Genomic DNA, 22480 nt, shown 5'->3' on the forward strand with positions numbered 1-22480 from the left:
ATGAGGTCTCCAACTGTGAGGACTTGGGGTGCAGCTGGACAAGTTTCCCTCCCAGACCAGGACTGTTCTAATGAGCTTCTGGACAAAACCAGGAAACTGGTCCAGTTCCTTCAAATGGCCCTTTACCATAATAACATATAATATAAAGCTCTGAATAATTAAACAGTGAAGTATTTCATCTGAGTTTGACTTTGTTTCAACGTCACAGGTCTCTGGCACTGAGGGGCTCAGTACCACTTCCTGTTAGATTCTGTTGAACAATGAAGTGTTTCTGTTTATTTACTGTGAGTAGTGAAACCTGATAGAAACCAGACTTCAGACTCTATTGTTCCACATCCAGCTGTGAACAATTCTGACTACAGGGTTTTTAACCCCTTAAATACAACGTGGTCTAAAAGCCTGACCCAGTCCTGGTGGACCAGACACTCACCTGTGCGGGCAGGGCAGTCAGTGGATGAACTGACTGCCAGAACTGGCATTGAACTGGTGTCACCCTGTCCAGGACCGGAACCATAGGCTCTGGTGGTTTTACTGGGGATGAGGAGTAGCAGCTGTTAAGTTTCTTTCAGCTGCACATGAACTAGTTCACATAGTTTGACTGAGTTCAGGAACCACTGGACCCGACCTGGAGCCAATTCCGTTCAGTCTCTTTAGTGCAGCAGGCACTTAGACACAAGTTCAGGTTCTGGTTTTACTATCATTGAGTCACTCAGCTGGACTCTGTCTCTACATGTCGTCTGCTTTTTTTCTCTCATGTTTGGCAAAGGAGCAACAAACTTGGCAGAAAAACCAGAACCCTCCCCCTCATTCTTGCCCTCCCCCTCGCCCCTCCCTCCCTTTCCCCCTCTCTGTTCATTCCGGCCTGAGTGGATCGGGACTATTACACCTTTGCTCTCTCTCTGTTCTGGTTGTGTGGATCTGGACCATTGGATCATGTGCAGCTGCAGTTTTCTGTCTGTGTCCCTGAGTGGAGTGTCCATGATCCTGCTGCTGATGGCGGGTGAGTCTGTAACTTGATGAACTGCAGCTGTTTCACTTCCTGTTCACAGTTTGTGTGTCAGTTTGACTGGAAACGGTCCTGGTACTGCCTGTGTGGACACAAGCAGAGCCACCTGAAGATGGTGGTGATGCTGCCACTATCGGAGTGTCTGTGTTGTGTGAGTGCTGTCTGTTACTGTGTAATGAATTGGACCCACATATCCTGCCTTGGTCCTGAGGATGTGGGTCCAGGTTGTATTCTGGCTGAGATGGACCCACTGTCACCATTGTTTCCTCGTATAATCAGCTGGTAGGTGAGTTCTCCAGAACATTGTTGTCCTTGTGTTTAAACTATTATAGCTTCCCGAAGGCCCAGTAACATAAGTCCATACTCTGTGGGCCCAGTCTGGCCCAGTTTACACCAACAGAGATGTCTCATCTCCACATGTGGGTAACACAGATCAGCCTCCACTGCAGACCTAATGGTTCTAGCTCACAGCTGCTCTGCATCAAGTCTTTCTGGACCCTGTTCTGACCCTGATTCACATGGTGAGCCAAGATTTAATAAACGTTCTGGACTATGACCGGACTATTGGAGAACAGTCAATGACTGGAGTTCAGCCTTATTTAACAGGAGGCTGTTGAGGTTCTGGTTCTGCAGTCTCGTTCATTGTCCTGCCTTTATATTCCTTCTCATTTTTTCTTATCTTCTGTTTCCCTTCATTAATTTATTATGTTTCCTTCTTTCACTCCTTCTTCGCTTATGTTTTCTGCCCTCTAGCATGGTTTGAATGATGGGTCACCTGGTTGTAATTTCCTCCCTCTGTTATTGACAGGTTGTAGAGATCACACACTTCCTGTTTGCAAACAATTACAGTCCCACCCCCTCAGTTCCCATCCGCCCGCTGTGTCTTAGGACCCTCACATCCTGCGTGCGTGCGTGCTTATGTGAACTGGACCCACTTGGTATTCGTCTGAATGGTTCTGAACAGGAGAATGTCCAGTTTATTAATATTATTTATAAATAACCTGTGTGCAGAGTTGAAATTGTGCAGACCGACTGTGTTCTGTCTGCAGCTGGATTCAAGGTCTGCTCCAAATAAAAACATGCAAAGAATCTAACATACCCAGACATCCACAACTTATCTGAGCATTGATCCCAGACCAGAAACACATGAGGTTTAAATAAAAAACCATCCAAAGACCCATTACCAGCCCACATCTCCGCTCTGTTTGCTGTGCGGTTAACTGTGTGTTGCGTTTCAGGCTGTGAGACAGAGCAGTTAGACTTCACCCCACCTCCAGACTACGACTACAGCGCCACCTTCAACTATAGCTTCTACAGTAGGTCACACACTGACAGACAAACAGTAAGAACCCGTCCATGAGCCATGTGATCATGTTGATGCTTTCAGGCAACGCCAGCGATGAGGACTTGGACAAGTTCAGCGAACGATTTATTGTAGAGGAGACTGCTACCGTGGAAACCAGCGGAGAAACTACAGAGAGCGATGCTGTATCACTTCAGCCGTCTCAGGTATCCGACAACAGGTTCAGGAGAACAGCAGCTGCTCTCTTAAGGTTTCAGACGCAGAAGCTGCTGATTCTGCTATTCTGTGCTATGCTTATTCTATAAGCATAAATTTGATCTGCCAAGAGAACATGTAGTAACGCATCTCTGAGGAGAGATACAGGGAGAACACACAAGAATAAATGAGTTGTGTTCATCACTGTGTGATTGTTGGTGTCAGAGCTCGATTCTGCCTCTTGTGGACCTCTTGTTGTGTAGCTCTACAGTATGCACACTGAGATGAAGGTGACAAAAAACACAAATCTACAATATAAAATTCTTCATAGAACATAAAGCTGTTCCAAATGGGTTTCACAAATTTGAATATTTGCCCTCATTGTACAGATAACACAGCAAATCATCATCTTGACCTAGAAAACTAAAAGGAAATTAAGCATTGAACAGCTTGTTAGATTACACCACCTTAGACACATTGTCTGCTTGTTCAAATCAATAACTAGAACTACACTCTGATTTATTCCACTTCCAGGTAGGCATGTGTGGGAGCTTGGGTGCTGTGCTGTGTCGGTGTAGTGGTGATGGGATGGGGGTGCCTGGGGGCTGGGAGTGCCTGCCTGCCCAAAGAGTGGTGGATTTTGGGATGACCACATGTGGTTGGGTGGTGGTGACTGCTGGGACCGGCGTTCGGGGGTTAGCCCTAACCCTAGAATGGGTTACTGGGTTACAGTCTTCATTGGGCCCTGGTCTGGAGTAGGGCTTCCTTGCACAACCACATGCATTGGTTTGAGCAGAAGACCATGTACATGCTTGAGGGAGAGAATGTGCAAGTGTGACAGAGGAGGGAGGGTGGTTCTGGCTGTGGCGTTTGTGATGCCCCGTGCAGTAGTACCACCATCCCTGGGCCTGGCTTGGCTGTTACCCACTGGCACAGGTGGCGGAGGATAGTGGGATAGGTAGCAGAGCTAGTCTGGAATCTGGCTGCTTCTCCCCCTCCCTCAGGAGGTGCCGGGGCGCCCTGCAGGCCCAGAACCTGGGCATCAGGAGCGCAACGAGCTAAGCACTGTGACTGTGTAATATTATATATGCATAGGTGTATGTATATGAATGTATTTATGTATGAGTGTATACACAGACCTAAACATTATTATAGGTATTATTATTAACTTAACACTACCGCAGTTATATATATATATATATATATATATATATATATATATATATATATATATATATATATATATATATATATATAGCAGCTGGTTCATTTGTGCTGCCAGGCGCTCATGAATTGCAGTGAGCTTCTTTAGCCAGTAGGCGTGGATCATGTCAGGGCCAGGTGCTGTCCAGTTTTTCATACCTGAGACTCTATGTTGGATGTCTGCCACTGTGATAGTCACTGGATTCTGTTCAGGGAGGTTGCTGTGATCTTCCCTCAGATCCACCAGCCACTGTGCATTGCCGTTGTGTGATGCCTCCCTCGCCCATATACCCTTCCAGTACTGTTCAGTTTCCAGCCTTGGTGGGTCTGCTCTGTTGTTATTACCCTGCCATTGAGAGTACACTTTCGCAGGTTGTGTTGTGAACAGCCGGTTTATTTCGTCTGGCTTCGTTATCTCTGGTGTATCTCTTTAGGCGGCTGGCCAAGGCTTGTAGCCTTTGCTTGGCAGTTTCGAGTGCTTCAGGTATGGTCATCTGGCTGTACCTCTTGGGCATCGGTCTTTTCGTTGCACCTCTCTGGGCCTCTGTCATTTGGCTCACTTCCCTCCGAGCTGCCTTGATTTTTGCCTCCAACCTTCGTTTCCATGGTGGGTATTGTTTCTCATGGCTCCCATGGTTGCTCTTATAGCCAAGCACCTCTAGGATCACTGATGCTAAAGCGTATATCAGCTTATTGGTTTCTGTGATTGTTGTGGTAGGGATCACTCTCAATGCTGCATTCACATCTTCCATGAGACTTTCTGATGGTACTTCACCTACCCGTTGTAGTGGGGTTTGGGGTTGCCTGTTCAATCTCGCCATGATCTTATCTTTCAGGTCAGTCGCTGCCTCGCTCAGCGTATCTGTGCTCATTGGGGCTCATATAACCTCCTCTTCAAAAAGGCAAAATTGTCCATCACAATATGGCATTCAGCTCAATACATGCTGCTTGTTGAACTGTCAGACAGCGAGGAAACAGGACAGAAAACAGAGAAACCATACAAACACACATCCATAAACAGAGCAAATGTAGTTAACAGTTCTGGTTGTACAGTCTGATAGCAGCTGGTAGTAAAGAACATCACAACACTTCACACAGCGAGGGTGGATCAGTCTGTTACTAGAGCTGCTCCAGAGCAGACCGTGAGTTCCCCAGTGGGTCAGAGTCCTGGTCCAGGATGGATGTGAGTTTAGCCAAGATCCTTCTGGACCCCTTACTGTGATGCTGCTGCTCCAGCAGACCACACGTACAGGATGGCTGATGCCACCACAGAGTCATAGAAGGTCTTCAGGAGTGGCCCCTCACTCTAAAAGACCCTTCCTGTACAGTGCATCCGTGTTATGAGTCCAGTCCAGTTTTTTGTTCAGATGCACTCCCAGGTACTTGTAAGAGTCCACTCTCTCAATGTCCCTTCCCTGGATGTGCATCGGTGGGATGAGAGCAGGCTGCCGTCTGCGGAAATCCACCACCATCTCCTTCGTTTTCCCTGCATTGATCAGGAGGTGGTTCCGCTGGCACCAGTCCACAAAGTTCTGAGTGAGTGCTCTGTGCTCTGCATCGTCATCATCAGTGATCAGTCAGACAATGGCAGAGTCATCAGAGAACTTCTGCAGAACACAGCTGTCCGTGTTGTCTGAAGTCTAACGTATAGAGGATGAAGAGGAAGGGGCCAGTACAGTCCCCTGTGGGGCCCCCACACTGCAGGTCAGAGTGTTAGGCCTGTTTGTGAGGTAGTCCATAATCCACTCTATCAGATGGAGGTCCACACCAGCCTCCTCCAGTTTGTATTTCAGAAGCACCAGCTGGATGGTGTTAGAGAAATCAAAAAACTTGATCCTCAGGCAGTGAAATTGAACCACACACCTTTACCTTCCAAGGCCGACACTCTACCAACTGAGCTACCAGGCTACACCCTCTCCTCATTTGATGAGACAAGCTAATTATGTGTTTGTGTTTGCAGGAAATCTGGATGTTCGTCTGGACCCTAATGATCCTGAATCTGCAGCAGCTGCAACAAACACTATGAGACTCACAGGTCTCCGACTCGTCATGCTCCCCGTGTGTCCAGCAGGAGGCGCTGTATTGTCACTGGCTGCTCATTCTGTTTAATGAAGCAGCAGCTGACAACAGTATTTCTGCATGTAGTCATACTTTTCATGGTTCATTTTGTGATTAGCTGTTGTCAGTTTGATCCTGCAGAAACCAGTGAAGGTCGCCTGATCTGATGCAGGAGGAGTCAGTGCCTCCTGTGACCTTTGACCCCAGCAGAGAGCCACACCTGCTGAATATTTGGTGGAGCTCAGCCAATCACAACTTTCCTTAGTTAACTTGTCATCACCTCTCTCCACATGTAAAGTCCAAATGGAGGGAACCACACAGTGAAACAGGTCTGAACATTCAGACTGATGCTGTGGCACTTTCTGTTTTAATAATGCATTAAATCGTCCTCAGTTTGAGACATTATCACGGTGCCTCACAGAGCTTATCTTACTGTAGTTGAGGTGATCTAGATCAATCTATCTGAGATCTGAGATCAGTGTGATCCCTCTTGCTTTGGCCAGTTCCAGATTGTTCTGAGGAGTTTTGGAAGATAAATACCATGAGGTGATATGATTCTGATTGTCAAATTAAAAGTCTGATAAATATGGAGTCTTGTCAAACTTCAAGTCCTGCCCAAACATTGTATAAGATGTTAAATTATGTTTTCCTGTGGGTAAATTGTTTTATTATATCATGAGAATGTTAAAATTAACTATTTACATTGAAACATTGTGGTTCTATCACTTTAATATTTGTTGTCTTGCAATGAAAAGCATGAAATGTTATTTTGTTGTGGATAATTGATGACTATGCTGCGCAAGTCAAAGCAGGTGTCAGTCGCCCAGTGAGAGCTGGATTAGTTTATGTGACTGAACCTGAGGCTGCCACACAAGCTATGAAGGAAAGAAGCCGGAGGAAATGGACTAAATATGACCCGTGGACTGTAACATGTTAAATGCTGAGGATCCCGTCTAAACGTTGAACTATGTCCATATTACTAGTCCTTTTCCTGTTCTGTAATTTTTAACATATTGTGAGTTTAATCAGTGGTTCCGTGATAATTCAACAGGTCCAATTAGCGTCTGCTTCTGATCCAACTAACTGAATAAACCAGTATGACCCACTGATCCTGGACATCTTCATTCTACTGAAGTCGAGCAGCAGCTGGTGCTGAACCAGTTCTTTGTGAGCGGGCCTCAGGGTTCATGTGCTGTGGGTTTATTTGTGGTGGCTTAATTTTGATTGATCAAGATCGACTCCATCAGTGTCACAGTCACACAGCAAGTGATGATTAAAACAAGGGAACAGGAGGCGACAGCGCCTCCAGCTGCTTGGTTATTTCAGTCCACGACGAAGCTGCACGACACCAAACTACAACTAGATAGTTTTATCGCCCGTAGAGAACAAGTGCGATGTGGTTGGTACGACCTTTAACCTTCCAGTCTGCGATAAACAGAATGTCTTTACCGTCATCATCCTGTTTGAGGAGGGTCACGGTGTGTGTGTTTGATGAAAGCTCCTCTCTGAACCTGTGTGTTACGTTACAGTCGGTGACCTTCAGTGAAAATCTGCTGTCAGCTGATAAAACAGACAAACTCATTAAATTGCTGATGGAAACGACAGAAGCAGCAGCCAAGGTTTTCTCTCTGATGTCAGTCACACGAGTGATTAATATTCCGCTGGTGAGCAGTCGGACCTGCATGTGGAGAACCACAGGGCTCAGACAACTACCACCATTATTTCAGCTTGAGTCATAAATGTCACAACTGTTTATCTAGAAGAATCTTTTATTCAGGGGAGGCTCAGCACTGCGGTTACAGAATCATTCATATTCATTCAATTCTTATTCATCTTTTCTTTAATTGAAGCCCTGATTTGACTAATGAAGCCAGTGAGCGGCTGTTTCAGTATCGACTGACTGTCGGTCTTTAACTAGTTGCACCTGCAGCTAATTATTCAGAAACATTTCAGCTCCACAGTAAAACATTGATCAAAGCTGTTCTGTTCACTGGTTCTGCTGGATTGGACTTCATAACAGTTGCTGCGATGAACACAATGCTTCAAGGAAACTCGTTGGGATGATGGATTCACCACGTTAATGATGCAGCTGCTTTATTCATCTGTGAATCTACTCACCCACTAAACGGTATAACAACATTTAAATGCTGAAACTTCTTGCTTCACATTGAAGCAGGATGAACAGACGCTGAGTGGAGGCTGTTTTTCAGTCCGTCTTGTCCCTGACATTTGCTTTTGAGAATGAAAGCAATGCTTGAAATCCCTGCTACACATTTCATATTTCTTGGCTGACCTTTGCCACTAAAAGAAGCTTTTGGTGAGAGTGTGGCAGCTCAGCATCCATCTGATGTGAACTCTAACGGTTCATGTGGGGACACGACTTGTTGATGGGTCAGCCAAGCGCCATCGCTGCAGTTTGACATTTAACTATTAATGAGAGTTGAGATGAAAGCAGCAGACTGAAGGAGCCGAGCTGCAGGTCACCTCACGATGCAAATCAGACAAAGAAAAGGGCACGAACACTTGGTCCTGCGTCATCACAAACAAGGCTCCAGTCTGGATCGGACCAGAACCGCTGCTAAACAATTACCGGTCAGAGGAAGCCGTGTCCTGTGACCTCCTACCTGTGAAAGGAGGCACCAGGTTGATCCTGAATGAACCGAGCCGATATTGGGCCCAGGGCAGCTCAGAAAATGCGTATGTATTTAAAGCTGCAAACTAGTTTGAACCACAACAACTACACAACAGTCCACAAAACGACCGGCTGTAAACCCATCACTGCCCCTCTGACACATTCTGACCTTCCACCTCAGGTCTGCTTACCTTTAAACATTCAGCATTGGCCCGTTTAACATTAACTACACAGATGCATCATCAATCACGGGCAGCGCATGCACACACTTTATCTGACGTGCATGAACATGAATAACACTCAGCAGCAGCAGGAGGAGGAGGAGGAGGCTATAAATACAGAAGGAGGATGAAGCTTGCTACGTGTGAGTTCCAAATACAGAAGAAGCTGTGTGGACACCAGAGAAGACGAATCGGAGTATTTCTGCTTTACGTGAGCTCACAGCGTCTCTACGTCCGTGTTAAAGCATTGAGTGTTACTTTGTGCTGTGGTTTTCAGACTTGATCAGACGTTTCTGAGGATGGAGAGCGTGCGAGCCTTTGTCTACCTGTCTGTCTGTCTGTCCTTGCTGACATCACTTTGTCAGGGTGAAAGGTCGCCCGACACCCAGCTGCAGCCGGCACCGGACGACTCGGTCCTTGGACTCACAACCAGAGAGTTGGTGAGTGGTCTGTACTCAGACAGACAATGATGATATGCTCATGTCTGACAGTTAATTAATGCTATAATCAATCTGTGGTAGTAGAAACAAATGTTATATGTTTAAAGAACATAAAAGCACTAATGTTTAAGATAAGGTTCATCTTATCTTAACAATGTTTACACTTTATAGTCAGTTTGTGTGGAAACTTGATGAAGCTGAAATTCAAACTATGTAAATGCGTTTAATGAAGTGACTTAATATTTAGAAGGAGTGTGACTGTTTAAAGACCTAGATAATAAATAATAAATATGCTAATGCTCTGAGTGAGGCGAGTCCCCCCTGTCCCGGTCCGGTTCATGGTTATGTTGCTTTGTTCAGGCGGAGGCTCTGCAGGGTTTCCTGGGTGAAGCTGACAACTCGCTCGCTCTGTCTGTGGAGAAGAAGGCCAGCGTCATCCCACGGGTGAGATGCACTGACAGCTGTCAATCAAACCGAGTTCACAGAGACTCACGCAAATATGTTATTCTGTTCATACAGACTGTAATCAGTGATATTAACTTACTGTGAATGTTGACATTAATCTGGTTACTTACTGTAAGTGTGATGTGAGACTTTGACACTGAGCCTCTCTCTCTGTCTGTTTCTGTCTCTCTTTCTCTCTCTCTCTCTCTCTCTGCATCAGTGTGATGTTGGTGAACGCTGTGCGATGAAACACGGACCTCGAATCGGTCGACTGTGTGATTGTCTCAGAGGAACAGTCTGCAACACCTTCTTCCTGCGCTGCTACTGAACTTATTCATTCACCAAACCTGCAGTTTGAATCTTTTTTTCTGTGTTTCTTCACTGTCTGTCCATCAGATTCATTTATTTTTATTATTAAAGATTCTTCATGAAGCTGCACGTGGTTTTGCTTCTGTCTGTCCTGTCCTAAATCTTGATGAAACCGACGGAGATTGTGTCCTTTGCTACATGTTAATTATGATTTGAATCATTCATGTAGGTGAGGTATCAACAAAGAACCAGTACAGACTATCATATTATTAAAACTGAGACACTGACACTTAGGCTCCACTTACACAGATACTGTAACCAAATGGAAGATTTGGCTGTTCCTTAACTTCTGGACCTTTCACATGATTGAAATCAGCTCCTACCTTAACCTCAGCACCGTTTATTCCACTGTAGTAGCGTCAGAACCTCTGGGAAACATGACACTCTCTGCATAATGATTAGACGAGAGAGCAAATCCTTATTTTGAACATATTAAAACTCACCAGCTTGTTTTAGGCTCAACAGAAATACAAAACACAGGATCTGGTCCATCAGCCTTTTAGGGACCAGACTTACAACTAGACTGTGGTTGTTGTTCTGTGATATGTGTTTTTTCAGTGCTCACTCACTTAAAACTGTCCCACACTGTAGACTCAAGTCCTAGAACAAAAATACTTACCTTTGGCCTGGAACATTTTGATTTAGTGCTTGCTGCTTATGCTTTTTCTTCTTTTTAGTATGTTAGTATGAGTATTTTTTAGTATTTTAGAAACTGTCCTCACCTATTTATCTCCGGTCTAGACAACACCAGGACCTATCAGCGGTCATTTTATGAATGGGGTGTGGTCCACACCTGGTTACACCAGCTTCAATCTGAACCTGGGACAATCAACAGACCAATTTTATTTTGAAATGTGACCCGTTACAGCAGAAAGACATCCAGGACAACATGGAGAGCCACCACATTAAAGAGTAACCAGTCAGGAGGGAGCAGCTCTCAGGAACTGGAGCAGAAGTGAATTAATAGAAAAAAACATGCTTTAATTCTATTTGGCTTTTTCAACAGTTTATGGTAAATAAAAACTTTATTGTGAAGGGCTCCCAGAAGTGCTGCTTTGTGATTTACTAAGGTTGGTTCCTGCTCAGACCCAGAGATGTGCTGCTGTTTTTTTATATTTGGACTTTGTCAGCCACCTTCTCACGCCGGCGCTGCGGGAAATCTGTGGGCACGTGGACTGAACCGAGTGTGACGATAAGCTGCTCCTGGACGTGAGCCGGTACCAGGACCAGCAGGTCCACTTTAAATGAGTGTTTGCATCAATCAGGTTCTGATCCGCTTCCTCCTTCAGGGACTAATGTAAACCAATTACTAATTATAACTAATGAAGTAATACACCTAAGCCTAAACTAATAATAACTAAGAAACCAGTAACACTCCATCACTTGCTTGGTTTGGACGTGCTCAGTCAGGTTTTAGGCCTGTTTGTCCAGGGTCAAACCTCTCTGCTGGTTGTGTCTAGTTTTCTGGGCTCTGGTTCAATCGGGATTAAAAGGTGGACCCCTGTTCTGTGTGGTTTTGATTGTGGTTCGGGTTCACAACTGTTATGTTGTTTCTTCCTCAGAACCTTCCTACTTGTCCATTGGCTGTTTCCTCAGTCCTTTGAGGTCCAACCCCCTTTATGTCTGCTTCAGTGCCAGTGGTTTGGATTAGAACGTGGCTAATTTGTTATGTGTGGTTCTTTTTTTAAAGTCAGAATAATGTTTGAAGTGGCTTTGATCTTTGTTTCTGTGAAGGAGGATTGAGGATTGTCATGGTGACAGGAGACCTCCACCCCTGGTGAGGAACACGTAGCAGTTATTGATCCATTGGGCAAGGTCCAGTTGAATCCAGATCATTTAAACACACCTGTAGGTCTTACTAATGTGTCTATGTTTCATCATTTCCTATAGACCACCAGCAGCCCCCGCCACCCCCCCCCCCAGATCAGCAGAGGAGACCCAGTCCACTTAAGGAGGACCCAGAGCCCATTCACATTAAAGAACCCGAAAGAAGAGCAGCTCAGAAGACTGAAGGAAGATGCTGTTGCCTTGAAGAGTGAGAATAAGGAGCCTCTGACCAGCAGCTCAGCTCAACTTGTAGAGACTGAGAGTGACATACAACACTACATAGAATTAGAAACAGCCAGAACCACTGTCAGGCTGGAAAAGAGCAATGACCAGAAAAAAAATTGTAGTTTAAACTTTTTGCTAAATGATGGTAAGAAACAGAATGTGTGCTGTGAGTATGGGGAGCAGTTCAGACAGAACCCACACACTCTGGGTCACAAAAACCTGTTTAGCTCCTCTATCTGTAGCAGGCGATTCAGACAGAAGCTGGAACTAGTTCATCACATGATGCATCACACGCAACAGAAACTGTCTTGTGATACGAAAGTCACTGAACTTTATCTGCTCGAAATCCGCATGTGTGTCGGTGAGTCTTTGGGGCTTCATCGGATTCTAACAGAAGCTCAAACTAGCAGCTCAGATGGACTGATGAAAACAAAAGCAGGCGAAGGACCGTATAGAAACCTGGGTGCAGAGAGAGTTCACCAAATAAATTGGTTTTAGTTAGTAAAGCTGTAACATTATTCACAAAAGGGTGAGACAGACATTGGTGCAAGAACAATGCCACAAAACTCTCTTTTCACATCCTACATTTAACAAATTTCCAGAACCACCTACTTTCATCTTAGAAATACTGTATAACTAAAATTAAAAGCATCCTCTCTCAGAGCGATGCAGAGAAACTGATCCATGCATTTGTTACCTCTAGGCTGGACTACTGTAACTGCTTACTCATGGGATGTCGTAACAGCTCATTAAAAAGCCTACAGCTTATTCAAAATGCTGCAGCCAGAGTTCTGATGGGACTTAGAAACAGAGATCACATTTCTCCTACATTAGCTTCTCTGCACTGGCTGCCTGTAAAATGTAGGACTGAATTTAAAATGTTCCTACTCACCTGCAAAACACTTAATGATAAAGCTCCTTCTTATCTTAAAGACCTCATAGTTCCTTATGCTCCCAGCAGAACACTTCGTTCTCATCGCTGGGCTACTTGTGGTTCCTAGAGTGTTTAAATGTAGAACGGGAGGCAGAGCTTTTAGCTACCAAGCTCCTCTCCTCTGGAACCAGGTCCCTCTTCAGGTTCGAGAAGCTGACACACTCTCCACCTTTAAGATCAGGCTTAAAACCTTCTTTTAATAAAGATTATAGTTAGAGATTGTTAAGGTCACTGGCAATGATTGTTAGTCACAGGAACCATCTCTTAGTTAAGCTGCAATAGACAGATTGCTGAGGAACTTAATTTATACACTAAGCTTCGCTGTTTCCTTTTATCTCTTCTATACAATAACCTTCTATTGTAATTCCATGTTTAACTAACCTTGTCCTTTTCTTTCCAGTAGTTGTGCTTCTCCCATGCTCTATCTCCCCCACAGGTATCATTGGACTCAGAGCTGTGTCTGTGATGGGCAGCTGCAAGTCCATCCTGCCTGTGTCCAGTCTCTGGTCCAAGCATCCTGCCTGTGCTCTGTTGTTGCTGCTGTGCTTTTCTTTCTATTGCTATATATTAATCAGTTATTAAAATTGAATGGAATTAAATTGAACTGAATTTGTTGCTGTATGTTTCATTTGTTGTTGTACTTTCCTTATTGTGCCCATGCTGTTGTGAGATAGAATTTCCCCACATTTATACATAAATAAATACAAACCAGACAATGTGAAGGTTTGGATAACATTTAATGGACATGTCCATCCATTCTGTTAATCTGTCACATCACAACTAGACTGAAAATAAATTAAGTTTGGTCCAGCTTATGTTTGTTCTAAAACCAGAATCATTTCCATATCCTTCAGGTCATGTTACAGAACATGACTCATTTCCTTCCTGTAACATGGTGCTTCTTGATGTTCTGTTACCTGATGACTGTAGTGTCATGGCTCGGCGGAAGTGAGCAGGAGTGAAGGACCCAAACACACAGCTCAGGAGACAGGACTCAAAGCAAATAGGGTTTAATAGCGAAAACCAAACAGCAGGCAAAAAACGTAGTCAAGCAGGCAGTAGTCAAAACCAGTAATCCAAAATCAGCAGACGTACAGGCAGGGATAAGGCAAAGGCAAAAAAACATGATTTACTGAGAACACTGGAAGGCTTACAGGGTGCTTGAACGAACAATCTTGCAAACGGAACAGGCCAGTGCTGGAGCTTAAATGCCGGAGAGTAATTACTGATAGGAAACAGCTGGTGATCACATGACTGAAAAGCAAAGGTGAACTAAGCATGACAAGACAGAACCGGAAGTGCAGGAAAATAAAACAGGAAATGAACAACACAGACAGGCAACACAGAACTCCACCGAAACAGTCCAGGTCATGACATGTAGAGCTTCTCTGTGGCATGGTGGGCTCACACCCAGTGATCACGTTACACACTGGCTTGTGTGGGACTTATTACAACTGGACCTATTAACTGTCTGAAGTTTAAGTTTGTCTTTTTAACTGGTCAATTTCAGGTTGTGTAATTTTAAATGCTCTAGAATGAATTCAAGCCAGAACCTGAACCTGGAGCCAAGCTTGTTCTGATGGTAAGAAATCCTGAAAAACTGGTAAAATGCATCACTTTGAGTTTGTCCTGGTCCATCTCCATTCATTCAGGAGGTCCGAACCCGGTAGAAGAGCTAAGTCAATGTCTGGGTGTAGGAGGCATGTGTGATGGTTGCATTGTTCGGTTTTGTCTTTCACGTGACTGATGAACACTATGAATGGACACCACTCCCGAGCTCAGGTCGGAGTCTTAGGCCATGATTCCACTATTAAAACGATTTAATAAAAGTCTTTGATTTAACTAAATGACAAACATGTCTCCTCAATGGAGTAATAAACAAAGTTGTAGAAGCACCAGATACAGTACTAATAACATTGGTGTGTTGCCTTTAAGGCAATCTTTAACTTATGCATATTTTTTCCTAAATTTGTATTTAGGTTTGTTTGATGCAAAGTGTTCATCTCAAATGTTTATAAGTATGTGTATAATAATATAAAATTGTTTCTCTTAGGACAAATCGCTAATTTGAGAAGTTTATATAATCTCGCGATATGTGTTAAATGACTTCCGGTTTGCGGGAGATCGCGTTAGTAATTTCCTGTTTACGACAGGATACGGGAGAAACTAGGCACATGCGGCCGTCATGTGAATCTCTTGCCATCTGCTAAAAAATTCCATAGACGCAATGCCTTTTTACCAAATGACCATATAAACTCACGCACTTTAAGTGAAGAGAAGAAAATAAACGGCACTTTGATGAAGTGAATCCTCTTCATTTGACGTCTGGTTAGCTCCGTGTTTAGTTTAGAGTTCAACACCCTGGACGAGAACACCAGAATCGGACTATCAATCATATTTACCATATCCAGGCTACCGATATATTATTATCCACAAAGAAACAATTACACACCTTTGATTAAATAACTTTTATTTCAAATAAAACATGGACCGTGATCCTGAACAACCACGTATCAGCGAGGGTTTGATGGTCAGTCTGCTCTGATGCAGGTCTCACACACAACCAGCAGATGTCGTCGTTCTGACTGTGTCAAACGGCGTCGAACAATGTGTCGATTCCAACCCAACTGTGTCATAGTTGCTCAGTGATTCATGAGGCTTCGATTTCGCCATCTCTAACCCAAAATGTTCGCTTCATTCATGTTTTTGGTTTAAGGTGGAAATTGCTACCTTCATGTGAGTTTTCTTCTACATCGGAAACACAGCTGATTGTTTACTATTCAGGCTCTAATTGACTTTGTTTCCAGGTTAAACACACGTGATTTTGCACCAATAACTTTTTATTAAACCCTTTCCCACAAATGCTGCACGTATACAGTTTTTGACCCGTGTGAATGGTCTTGTGCTCTGTGAGGTGCACGTTCTGTTTGAAGCTCTTCCCGCACACTGAGCAGCTACATGGTTTCTCTCATGTGTGGATCCTCATGTGGGTCTTAGGTTTCCCTTTAAGCTAAACCTCTTCCCACACTCTAAACAACTGAATGATTCTCTGGCTAGAACCTTTTTCCCGGTCAGGATTTGAAGCTGAGATGTTTGGCTGACACACGTGTGAGTTTTCAGCTGTGTGTACCAAGTGAACCTTCTTCCACAGACAGCAGACGAACCTCTTCTCCTCTGTGTGGACCGACATGTGCAGAGTCATACGACGTTTATGTGCAAAGCTTTTGTCACAGGAAGGGCAACTGAAAGGTTTCTCTCCAGTGTGTATACGCATGTGCAGCTGTAAAGTTCCCTTCTGGCTGAAACCTTTTCCACAGAATGAGCACTCAAAGGGTTTCTCCCCCGTGTGGATTCTCATGTGAGCTAGAATGTTCCCACTGCAGCTGAAACATTTCTGACAAATTGAACAGCTAAAAGGTTTCTCTCCTGTATGTGTTCTGATGTGGTTCCTCAAATGGTCCTTACGGCAGAATGTTTTCCCACACTGAGAGCAGCTGAATGACTCTTTGTTAGTGTTGTTCTGTGAATGGTCTGGCAGTGGTTCACTAGTTTCGCCGTTGACTTCAGTCTCCAGTCCTGTAGGAATCTCTTCAGCAGCTAACATCAGAGGTTTGTCTGGATCCAAGTATCTGGCTGGTTCTGGCCCGGTGCGACTGCTCAAAATGTGACTATCCTTGCTACTGGTTTTCTTCATTCCTGTGTGGATCCTCATGTGTCTGCTGAAATCTCCACTGTATCTAAAGTGCTTTTTGCAGATAGGGCTCATGTGACTGATGAAGTTTCCTTTTTGGGAAAATCTTTTCCCACAGATCAAGCAGCTAAATGGTTTCTCCCGTGTGGATTCTCGTGTGCCTTGAGGTGCGGCTTACGGCCAAATCTCTGACCACACTCAGAGCAGCTGAACAATCTCTCAAATGTATTCATGTTAAAATCCACAAAGGATTTACTTGTTTTCAACGAACCCAAACCTAATTGAGGCTCTGTGGTATCCGCCCAGTCCTTGTGGCTGACTTTAGTGTCTGAAGGGTCTAAAGCCCTGTCATCAGTGCCTGGCTCTAGACCTGTGTGGGATTCTGATCCTCTGTTTGAGTGCTTGCTTTCCTCAGTTGGACTGTGACAAAGTTTTGAGGGCTGGATTTTCTCATCCTCACATTTCACAGGGACCAGACTAAAGGAGAACCTGGTGACACCAGTCTCTTCTAGTGCTTGGAACTGCTCTCCCTCTTGACTGCTCCGTGATTCCTCAGGTTCCCTTTTTATGTGGCACGGCTCTTAGTCCTCCTGGTCCAAACAGGAACGCCACAGCTGGTGATGCTCCTCACCAATAATGACCATTCCAACGTCCGAAGGTAAAGCTGAAACACACACCGATAGAACCACACTGAACAGGAACCCAATGTATAGAGAGTAAACAAGTATTTTATCATCTGTTAGTCAGAGCTCAGAGATCCAACAGATTGTGAACCCCCCTGGTGATGTACAGAGGCAGACGGAGACAAAAAGATGAACTCATCATTTTGTTCTGTGTCCTGTGTCTATGAGGGTTTGGACATCAACATATGTAGCAGTGGATTTTGTGACTAATGGACAATTAGGCTGCTGGTTATTAGGTATTTGATGCCTAAATCACGAAAGGCACATTATTAACAGGTGTCACATTGTGGTACTTTGAGTTTGTGGGTCTTCCTGCATATTTTCTTTTCACATTCGCTGGTTAGACAATAGGACGGTTCGACCGCAGTCTGATCTGGAACCCTGACTCTCATGAAGTGTTTCTGTTTGACTACAATCTATGGAGCTTCTTAACGTTCAATACCGTGCTGAGTGAAACGTCAGCGCAGGTTGGTCGCTGCATCTGATGTTTTTTCAGCATGACGAATAACAGCAGCAGACGCAGCTACGGCTCTAAATTCAAAGGTGAGTTCTGCTAACGCTAGCTTAGCATCGTTAGCACAGCGGTAGCAGGACGAACCTCCAGCTCTGAGCGTCCTGTCCGGACAGAAACCCAGGTGCCGCAGGTGGAGGCGTTTCTCCATCTTCTCCCGTTCGCTGAGGTCATTAGTGTCCGCTTGCTTCAGCTTTCATCCCGCTAACGGACTCCGTTGGAGCTGAAGAAGGCGACGTACATACGCTGCTCACATCCGGGACTTTCCGGGAGAGGGGGGGGGGGACTTAAGATACCCAAACAACGACCCCATCACAAAAACATTTTATTTGCATTCGATGAAAGCGTATGGAGACTCCTGTGACTCAGTGGAGCTGAACCGCACCCATCTGGCAGATCCGTTTGTAGAGGAAATCACACGGAACATCGAACCACGTCTTTGACTGGCTGTTTAAGGTGGCGCAGTCCTCTCCGTGTTCCCCTCCTGACTGGTGATCATCAGGTTCTGAGCTGTGCTCGTCCCAGTACCTGTGACAGGGACACAACCACGTGTCATTAAAACAGGGGTGGCAAATTGATGTCCTCGAGGCGCCCTGCCCCAGCTGCTGATCACCTTGACCAGGTGTGTTCGTTCAGTCAACGAACACACCTGGTCAGGGTGATCAGCAGAGGGGACATTTACACCAACGGATGCAGAGTGTCGTACTTGTGCTGCAGGATTGTGTTGTCCACCCATCTCCAGTCTCCCTCCTTCCCTGTGTCAGACAGCCCGATCCAGTAGTGAAAATCGAACCCACCAATCCTCTTGGCTTCTTCTTCCACAGCATCCTGCACACAGACGTTGGTTAAGAGTTGAAGGTCACGCTGCTGTGTGTCTTCCACATCATACACCTACATGTTGCTCCATGCTGTGCAGGATGGTCAGGTGGCCGCCCATCTCCTCGCAGCTGGCTTTGCTCCTCAGCCAGTCCAGCTTGTCGCTGCTGAAGTAGTAACACTGATCAGAGAGCTGCCTCCATCCTGCAGGACACTCTGCACACGGCTGAACTGCTGAGAACACACGCATGCAGGTGAAGCCGTGATGGGAGACGGCACAATGTCTCCACCTGCTTCTTGCCCTCACCAGTCCTAGAGCAGCTCTGGCCCAGAGCGGCGTAGTCCTCGCACAGCTGGACGTAGCGTTTCTGCACCAAGTTCACTTTCAGACGCAGGGAAGAGTCCGAAGAAGCAACTCGCTGCAGAGCGTCCACCCCTGACGGGTGACGACACAAACAAAGAGCTGAACAAATGAACCTTGGCAGACACGTGTTGGATCAGCACCAGCGCCACCTCTTTCACAACTTTGGACTTTTGTTCAGTGTGTGAGGTAGCACTTCACAGTTTTCCTGCACAGCTGAAATAGAACAAAATGAAACTCACAGAGCACAATGAGAACCACGTTGGTGCAGAGCGAGAGCAGCAGGCCAACCGCCATGAGCCGAGCGGCCAGACTCCGACACTGGAGGCACCGCTTCAGTCCTAGAGCACAACCACAAACACGAAGCCCACCAACTTTAGCTGAGTTCGTGGTTTTCCTTCAAACTGAACTCACATCATTCCTACATGTGACGCCTTTTACCACCTCTTCACTAAATTATACAGGCACTTCCTCTGCATGTTCTGTCAGCTACTGAGTAAAAGTACTTTGATGTCACCACAAACACAAACCATCTGCGTGTTGAACGATGAGCCTGTTCCCTCCTGTTGCTGGCTCCTCGCTGAACTCCTGCAGGCTGCTGTAGTTGTCTCCGTCCTCCATGTTCTCGTCCTGTTGCTGGATTAATGAAACACGTCTCTCACCAACTCTGTGGATTCCTGTGGTTGCACAATCACTGAATTTCTCACTCTGCTGCTGTGTTTGGATCGAAGCCCTGCAAACTGAACCTGGAGCTGTGACCGCGTTCTGATGTAACAACAGCTTTGTATGTTTTTGAGCTCAGCAGTCACAAGCTGAAAACAAACTTGAGCACCAGAGCAGGTTCATGGGGTGTTTGCAATTGGAGGTGGTGACGGCATCACCGAGCAGAAGTCTGGTTCGCTGGTGATTCTAGAATCCTGCTCGTCAGCCTACAGCCACAGCTGCACTGATGCAGGATTTGTTTCCTTTTATCTGCTTGGACAAATCAGTAACATTTGCTCCAGTGGTTTGTCTGAGGGACGGCTCCTTGACACTGAATGTTGTACTTTTACTCAACTACATGTAACTGTAGTTACTTTTCAGAAGTACAGCGATTAAACAGTCCAACCAGAACCAGCAACAGCAGTGATGGACATGGTATAAGAAGCACAACCTATGTTTGTTCCCGTCATTGTTTGAATTAATGATCTTGTTCTTGTTTTATACTTTGGTTATGTGTGATATTGTGGTAATGATTCTTTAATTTAAGTCTGAAAATACTTTTTTTAACAGTAAATTTGGTCAGAAATACAAAAGACCAAGCTCAGAACTCTTACACAGCAATTACAAGTAGACAGAAGACTTTGATCTGGATCTACCCATTCTCTTCACATGCCTACAGGACAGAAAGTCCAAATACCAGCAACGTCTGTTGGTTCTGAGGTGGCTGTGCACATGTCTTGATGTCTTTACTGAACTGAGGCCCTCTAAAACCTGTGGGGTTCAAGTTAGATTTTGACGTGTTCTCTATGGGTCCGGTCTACTCATAATAAGTTCCAATTATTGATTCATCTAATGCAGCAGAAACAAGAATTACAGGCAGCTTCGGCACAAACTTTAACTGGTCCAGGTTTGAGCAAGTAGCTGTTTGGACCGGCCTTGTCCAGAAGGACGATTCTGTAGGTGATCCTTCAGATTCTGCCCTTTACCTTGACGCTATCGCAAACCAAGGACCATGGAGCCCCAGCTGGGCTTCCTAGACCACCCCTGCCCCCTGCGCTGTTGTAGCCTTGGGTGAACTCATAGTGCATTCAGCGGTTTGTCTTCATGCAGTTCTTCGGCTGAACAGAGATTTGTGGATACTTGACCTTCTGCTACATGCAGCTTCATGTGTCTCTTCAGGTGTCCAGTAACTGTAAAACACTTGCCGCAGACTGAGCAGCTGAACGGTTTCTCTCCAGTGTGGATCCTCATGTGAATCTTCAGGCTGCCTTTTTGGGCACAGCTCTTACCACAGACATTACACCTGAACGGTTTCTCTCCTGTGTGAACTCTCATGTGTTTAGTCAAGTCTCCTTTCTCAGCACAAGATTTTCCACAAAATGGACAAGTGAAAGGTTTCTCTCCAGTGTGAACTCTCATGTGTTTCTTTAGATCTGTTTTCTGAGCACATCCTTTACCACAGACAGAGCAGCTGAAGGGTTTTTCCCCTGTGTGGTACTTCATGTGTCTGTTCAGATGCTCCTTTACATGGAAGCTTTTATTGCACACTGAGCAGGTGAAGGGCTTCTCTCCAGTGTGGATTCTCATGTGTCGAGTCATGTTTCCCCTCCCACTAAAATTCTTCCCACAGAATAAGCAGCTATATGGCTGCTCTCCTGTGTGACACCTCATGTGGGCCGTTAGCGATCCGCTATCTTTAAATGATTTATCGCAGCCTGTGCAGGGAAACGGCCTCTCACCTGTGTGGTCCCTAACATGTCTGTTCAGATTTCCTTTAAGGCTAAAACGCTTCCCACAGTAAGAACAAGGAAAAGGCTGCTCCTTCGTTGAGGAGCTTGGGTCATTGTCCAACCCTTTGCTGTTTTTTACCACATCTCCACCTAAGTGAGCTTCTCTAGTTCGTGTCCAATCAGAATCACTGTCATCAGTTGAGTTAGAGTCTAGAGAAGTGTCTTCACTAACTGGTCCTAAATGTCCATGAGGACCTGAGTTCGTATCTGGTTCTGATGCTCTCATTGCGTCTCTGCAGTTCTCGGGCAAATGAAGCTGTGAGGACTGAGGATCCTCATCATCATCCTCACTCTTCACATGGACTGGACTGAAGGCGAACTTGGCGACACCAGTGTCCTCAGGTCCATGGAGCTGTTCTTCATCCTGGCTGGTGCACGGTTCCTCCTGTTCCTCTTTAATGAAGTGAGGCTCCAGATCCTCCTGTTCCAGTCTGGAGCTCAGCACCTGATCGGACGGGGCCTCATCACATACTAACAGCTGCTGGACGTCTGCAGGATACCCTGAAGCACAGAACAGCAGAAAGACTGTCAGACATGGTTTTGCCAGGTGAGTGATTCACAGACTCATCGCAGCTGCTGTTTACCGTGTGGCAACATTGACACTTGCTCTGCCTCCAGGACCTTACCTGGTAAGTTATTAGTTATTCAAAGACGACGCTAACCACACTATATCAGGCAAAAACGTCAGGAGTACATTTTATTAAAATGTGGCGTCGCTAGCTAAGCTAATGTTAGCGTGTGTGCTAACATCCGAGGACTGACCTGCCCTGTGCAGCCGGACCTCGGGCTTCAACACGGCGTCCAGCAGCCTCCTCTGGCGGCACACCTCCCGCTCGGACCGCTCCACTCTGTCTTCATACTTCGCCACGGCTTCCTCGAACAGACCGACTATCTCCTCTGCAGCCGCCGTCAGCCGCTCGGTGAGAAGCGCTCTCAGCGCCGGGAGTTCCGCCGCTACCTCCCCTTTCTCCACCTGCAGCAGAAAGTCTTCGGCGGCGGCGCTGATCCGCTCATGGACCGACACCCGCAGCAGCTGCACGGCGCACATCGTCCTCCGCTTCTGCGCCTC

The 22480-nt window shown here is 45.6% G+C and overlaps 4 protein-coding genes and 1 long non-coding RNA gene across 6 annotated transcripts; 3 read left to right on the forward strand and 2 right to left on the reverse strand.

Moving 5' to 3' along the window:
• Positions 1–839: 839 nt before the first annotated feature.
• si:ch211-191i18.2 (uncharacterized protein LOC564095 homolog) lies at positions 840–6874 on the forward strand. Its single transcript, XM_041072992.2, has 4 exons — positions 840–1000; positions 2245–2322; positions 2394–2515; positions 5668–6874. Exons 1-4 carry the CDS (start codon positions 934–936, stop codon positions 5731–5733), a joined length of 333 nt encoding a protein of 110 aa, XP_040928926.2. The 5' UTR covers positions 840–933; the 3' UTR covers positions 5734–6874.
• Positions 6875–8747: 1873 nt separating this feature from the next.
• On the forward strand, positions 8748–9940 carry cart4 (cocaine- and amphetamine-regulated transcript 4). Its single transcript, XM_029166898.3, has 3 exons — positions 8748–9058; positions 9419–9502; positions 9723–9940. Exons 1-3 carry the CDS (start codon positions 8918–8920, stop codon positions 9828–9830), a joined length of 333 nt encoding a protein of 110 aa, XP_029022731.1. The 5' UTR covers positions 8748–8917; the 3' UTR covers positions 9831–9940.
• Positions 9941–15310: 5370 nt separating this feature from the next.
• cldc1 (C-type lectin domain containing 1) lies at positions 15311–20081 on the reverse strand. 2 transcript variants are annotated; one of them, XM_029166624.3, is made up of 7 exons: positions 19450–20081; positions 19162–19260; positions 18866–18994; positions 18638–18792; positions 18449–18570; positions 17830–18270; positions 15311–17212 (listed from the first exon to the last, which is right to left on the reverse strand). In XM_029166624.3, exons 1-6 carry the CDS (start codon positions 19538–19540, stop codon positions 18108–18110), a joined length of 759 nt encoding a protein of 252 aa, XP_029022457.1. In that variant the 5' UTR covers positions 19541–20081; the 3' UTR covers positions 15311–17212; positions 17830–18107. The 2 variants fall into 2 exon arrangements, with proteins under 2 accessions (XP_029022457.1, XP_029022458.1); XM_029166625.3 differs by having other exon boundaries at positions 18638–18789; positions 19450–20046.
• Positions 17541–22305, forward strand: LOC129604819 (uncharacterized). The gene is made up of 3 exons (XR_008696085.1): positions 17541–17774; positions 21651–22040; positions 22167–22305. It is a non-coding gene; the product is annotated as an uncharacterized LOC129604819 (long non-coding RNA).
• On the reverse strand, positions 20141–22459 carry LOC121202610 (zinc finger protein 391-like). Its single transcript, XM_041072986.2, has 2 exons — positions 22174–22459; positions 20141–21912 (listed from the first exon to the last, which is right to left on the reverse strand). Exons 1-2 carry the CDS (start codon positions 22457–22459, stop codon positions 20699–20701), a joined length of 1500 nt encoding a protein of 499 aa, XP_040928920.1. The 3' UTR covers positions 20141–20698.
• Between the last annotated feature and the right edge of the window lie 21 nt (positions 22460–22480).

Source organism: Betta splendens, chromosome 11 (assembly GCF_900634795.4).
Source record: "Betta splendens chromosome 11, fBetSpl5.4, whole genome shotgun sequence".
NCBI lineage: Eukaryota > Metazoa > Chordata > Actinopteri > Anabantiformes > Osphronemidae > Betta > Betta splendens.

Excerpts from the sequence above, each read along its gene's own strand:
- si:ch211-191i18.2 (XM_041072992.2), top strand. The coding sequence starts at position 934 with ATGTGCAGCTGCAGTTTTCTGTCTGTGTCCCTGAGTGGAGTGTCCATG. Across the intron at positions 2,323-2,393 it reads CTTCAACTATAGCTTCTACA|GCAACGCCAGCGATGAGGAC; the intron begins GTAGGTCACACA and ends TGATGCTTTCAG. Across the intron at positions 2,516-5,667 it reads TATCACTTCAGCCGTCTCAG|GAAATCTGGATGTTCGTCTG; the intron begins GTATCCGACAAC and ends TTGTGTTTGCAG.
- cart4 (XM_029166898.3), top strand. The coding sequence starts at position 8,918 with ATGGAGAGCGTGCGAGCCTTTGTCTACCTGTCTGTCTGTCTGTCCTTG. Across the intron at positions 9,059-9,418 it reads GACTCACAACCAGAGAGTTG|GCGGAGGCTCTGCAGGGTTT; the intron begins GTGAGTGGTCTG and ends TGCTTTGTTCAG. Across the intron at positions 9,503-9,722 it reads AGGCCAGCGTCATCCCACGG|TGTGATGTTGGTGAACGCTG; the intron begins GTGAGATGCACT and ends TCTCTGCATCAG.
- cldc1 (XM_029166624.3), bottom strand. The coding sequence starts at position 19,540 with ATGGAGGACGGAGACAACTACAGCAGCCTGCAGGAGTTCAGCGAGGAG. Across the intron at positions 19,261-19,449 it reads CATCGTTCAACACGCAGATG|GACTGAAGCGGTGCCTCCAG; the intron begins GTTTGTGTTTGT and ends GTTGTGCTCTAG. Across the intron at positions 18,271-18,448 it reads AACACAATCCTGCAGCACAA|GTACTGGGACGAGCACAGCT; the intron begins GTACGACACTCT and ends TCCCTGTCACAG.
- LOC121202610 (XM_041072986.2), bottom strand. The coding sequence starts at position 22,459 with ATGTGCGCCGTGCAGCTGCTGCGGGTGTCGGTCCATGAGCGGATCAGC. Across the intron at positions 21,913-22,173 it reads GGTCCGGCTGCACAGGGCAG|GGTATCCTGCAGACGTCCAG; the intron begins GTCAGTCCTCGG and ends TCTGTGCTTCAG.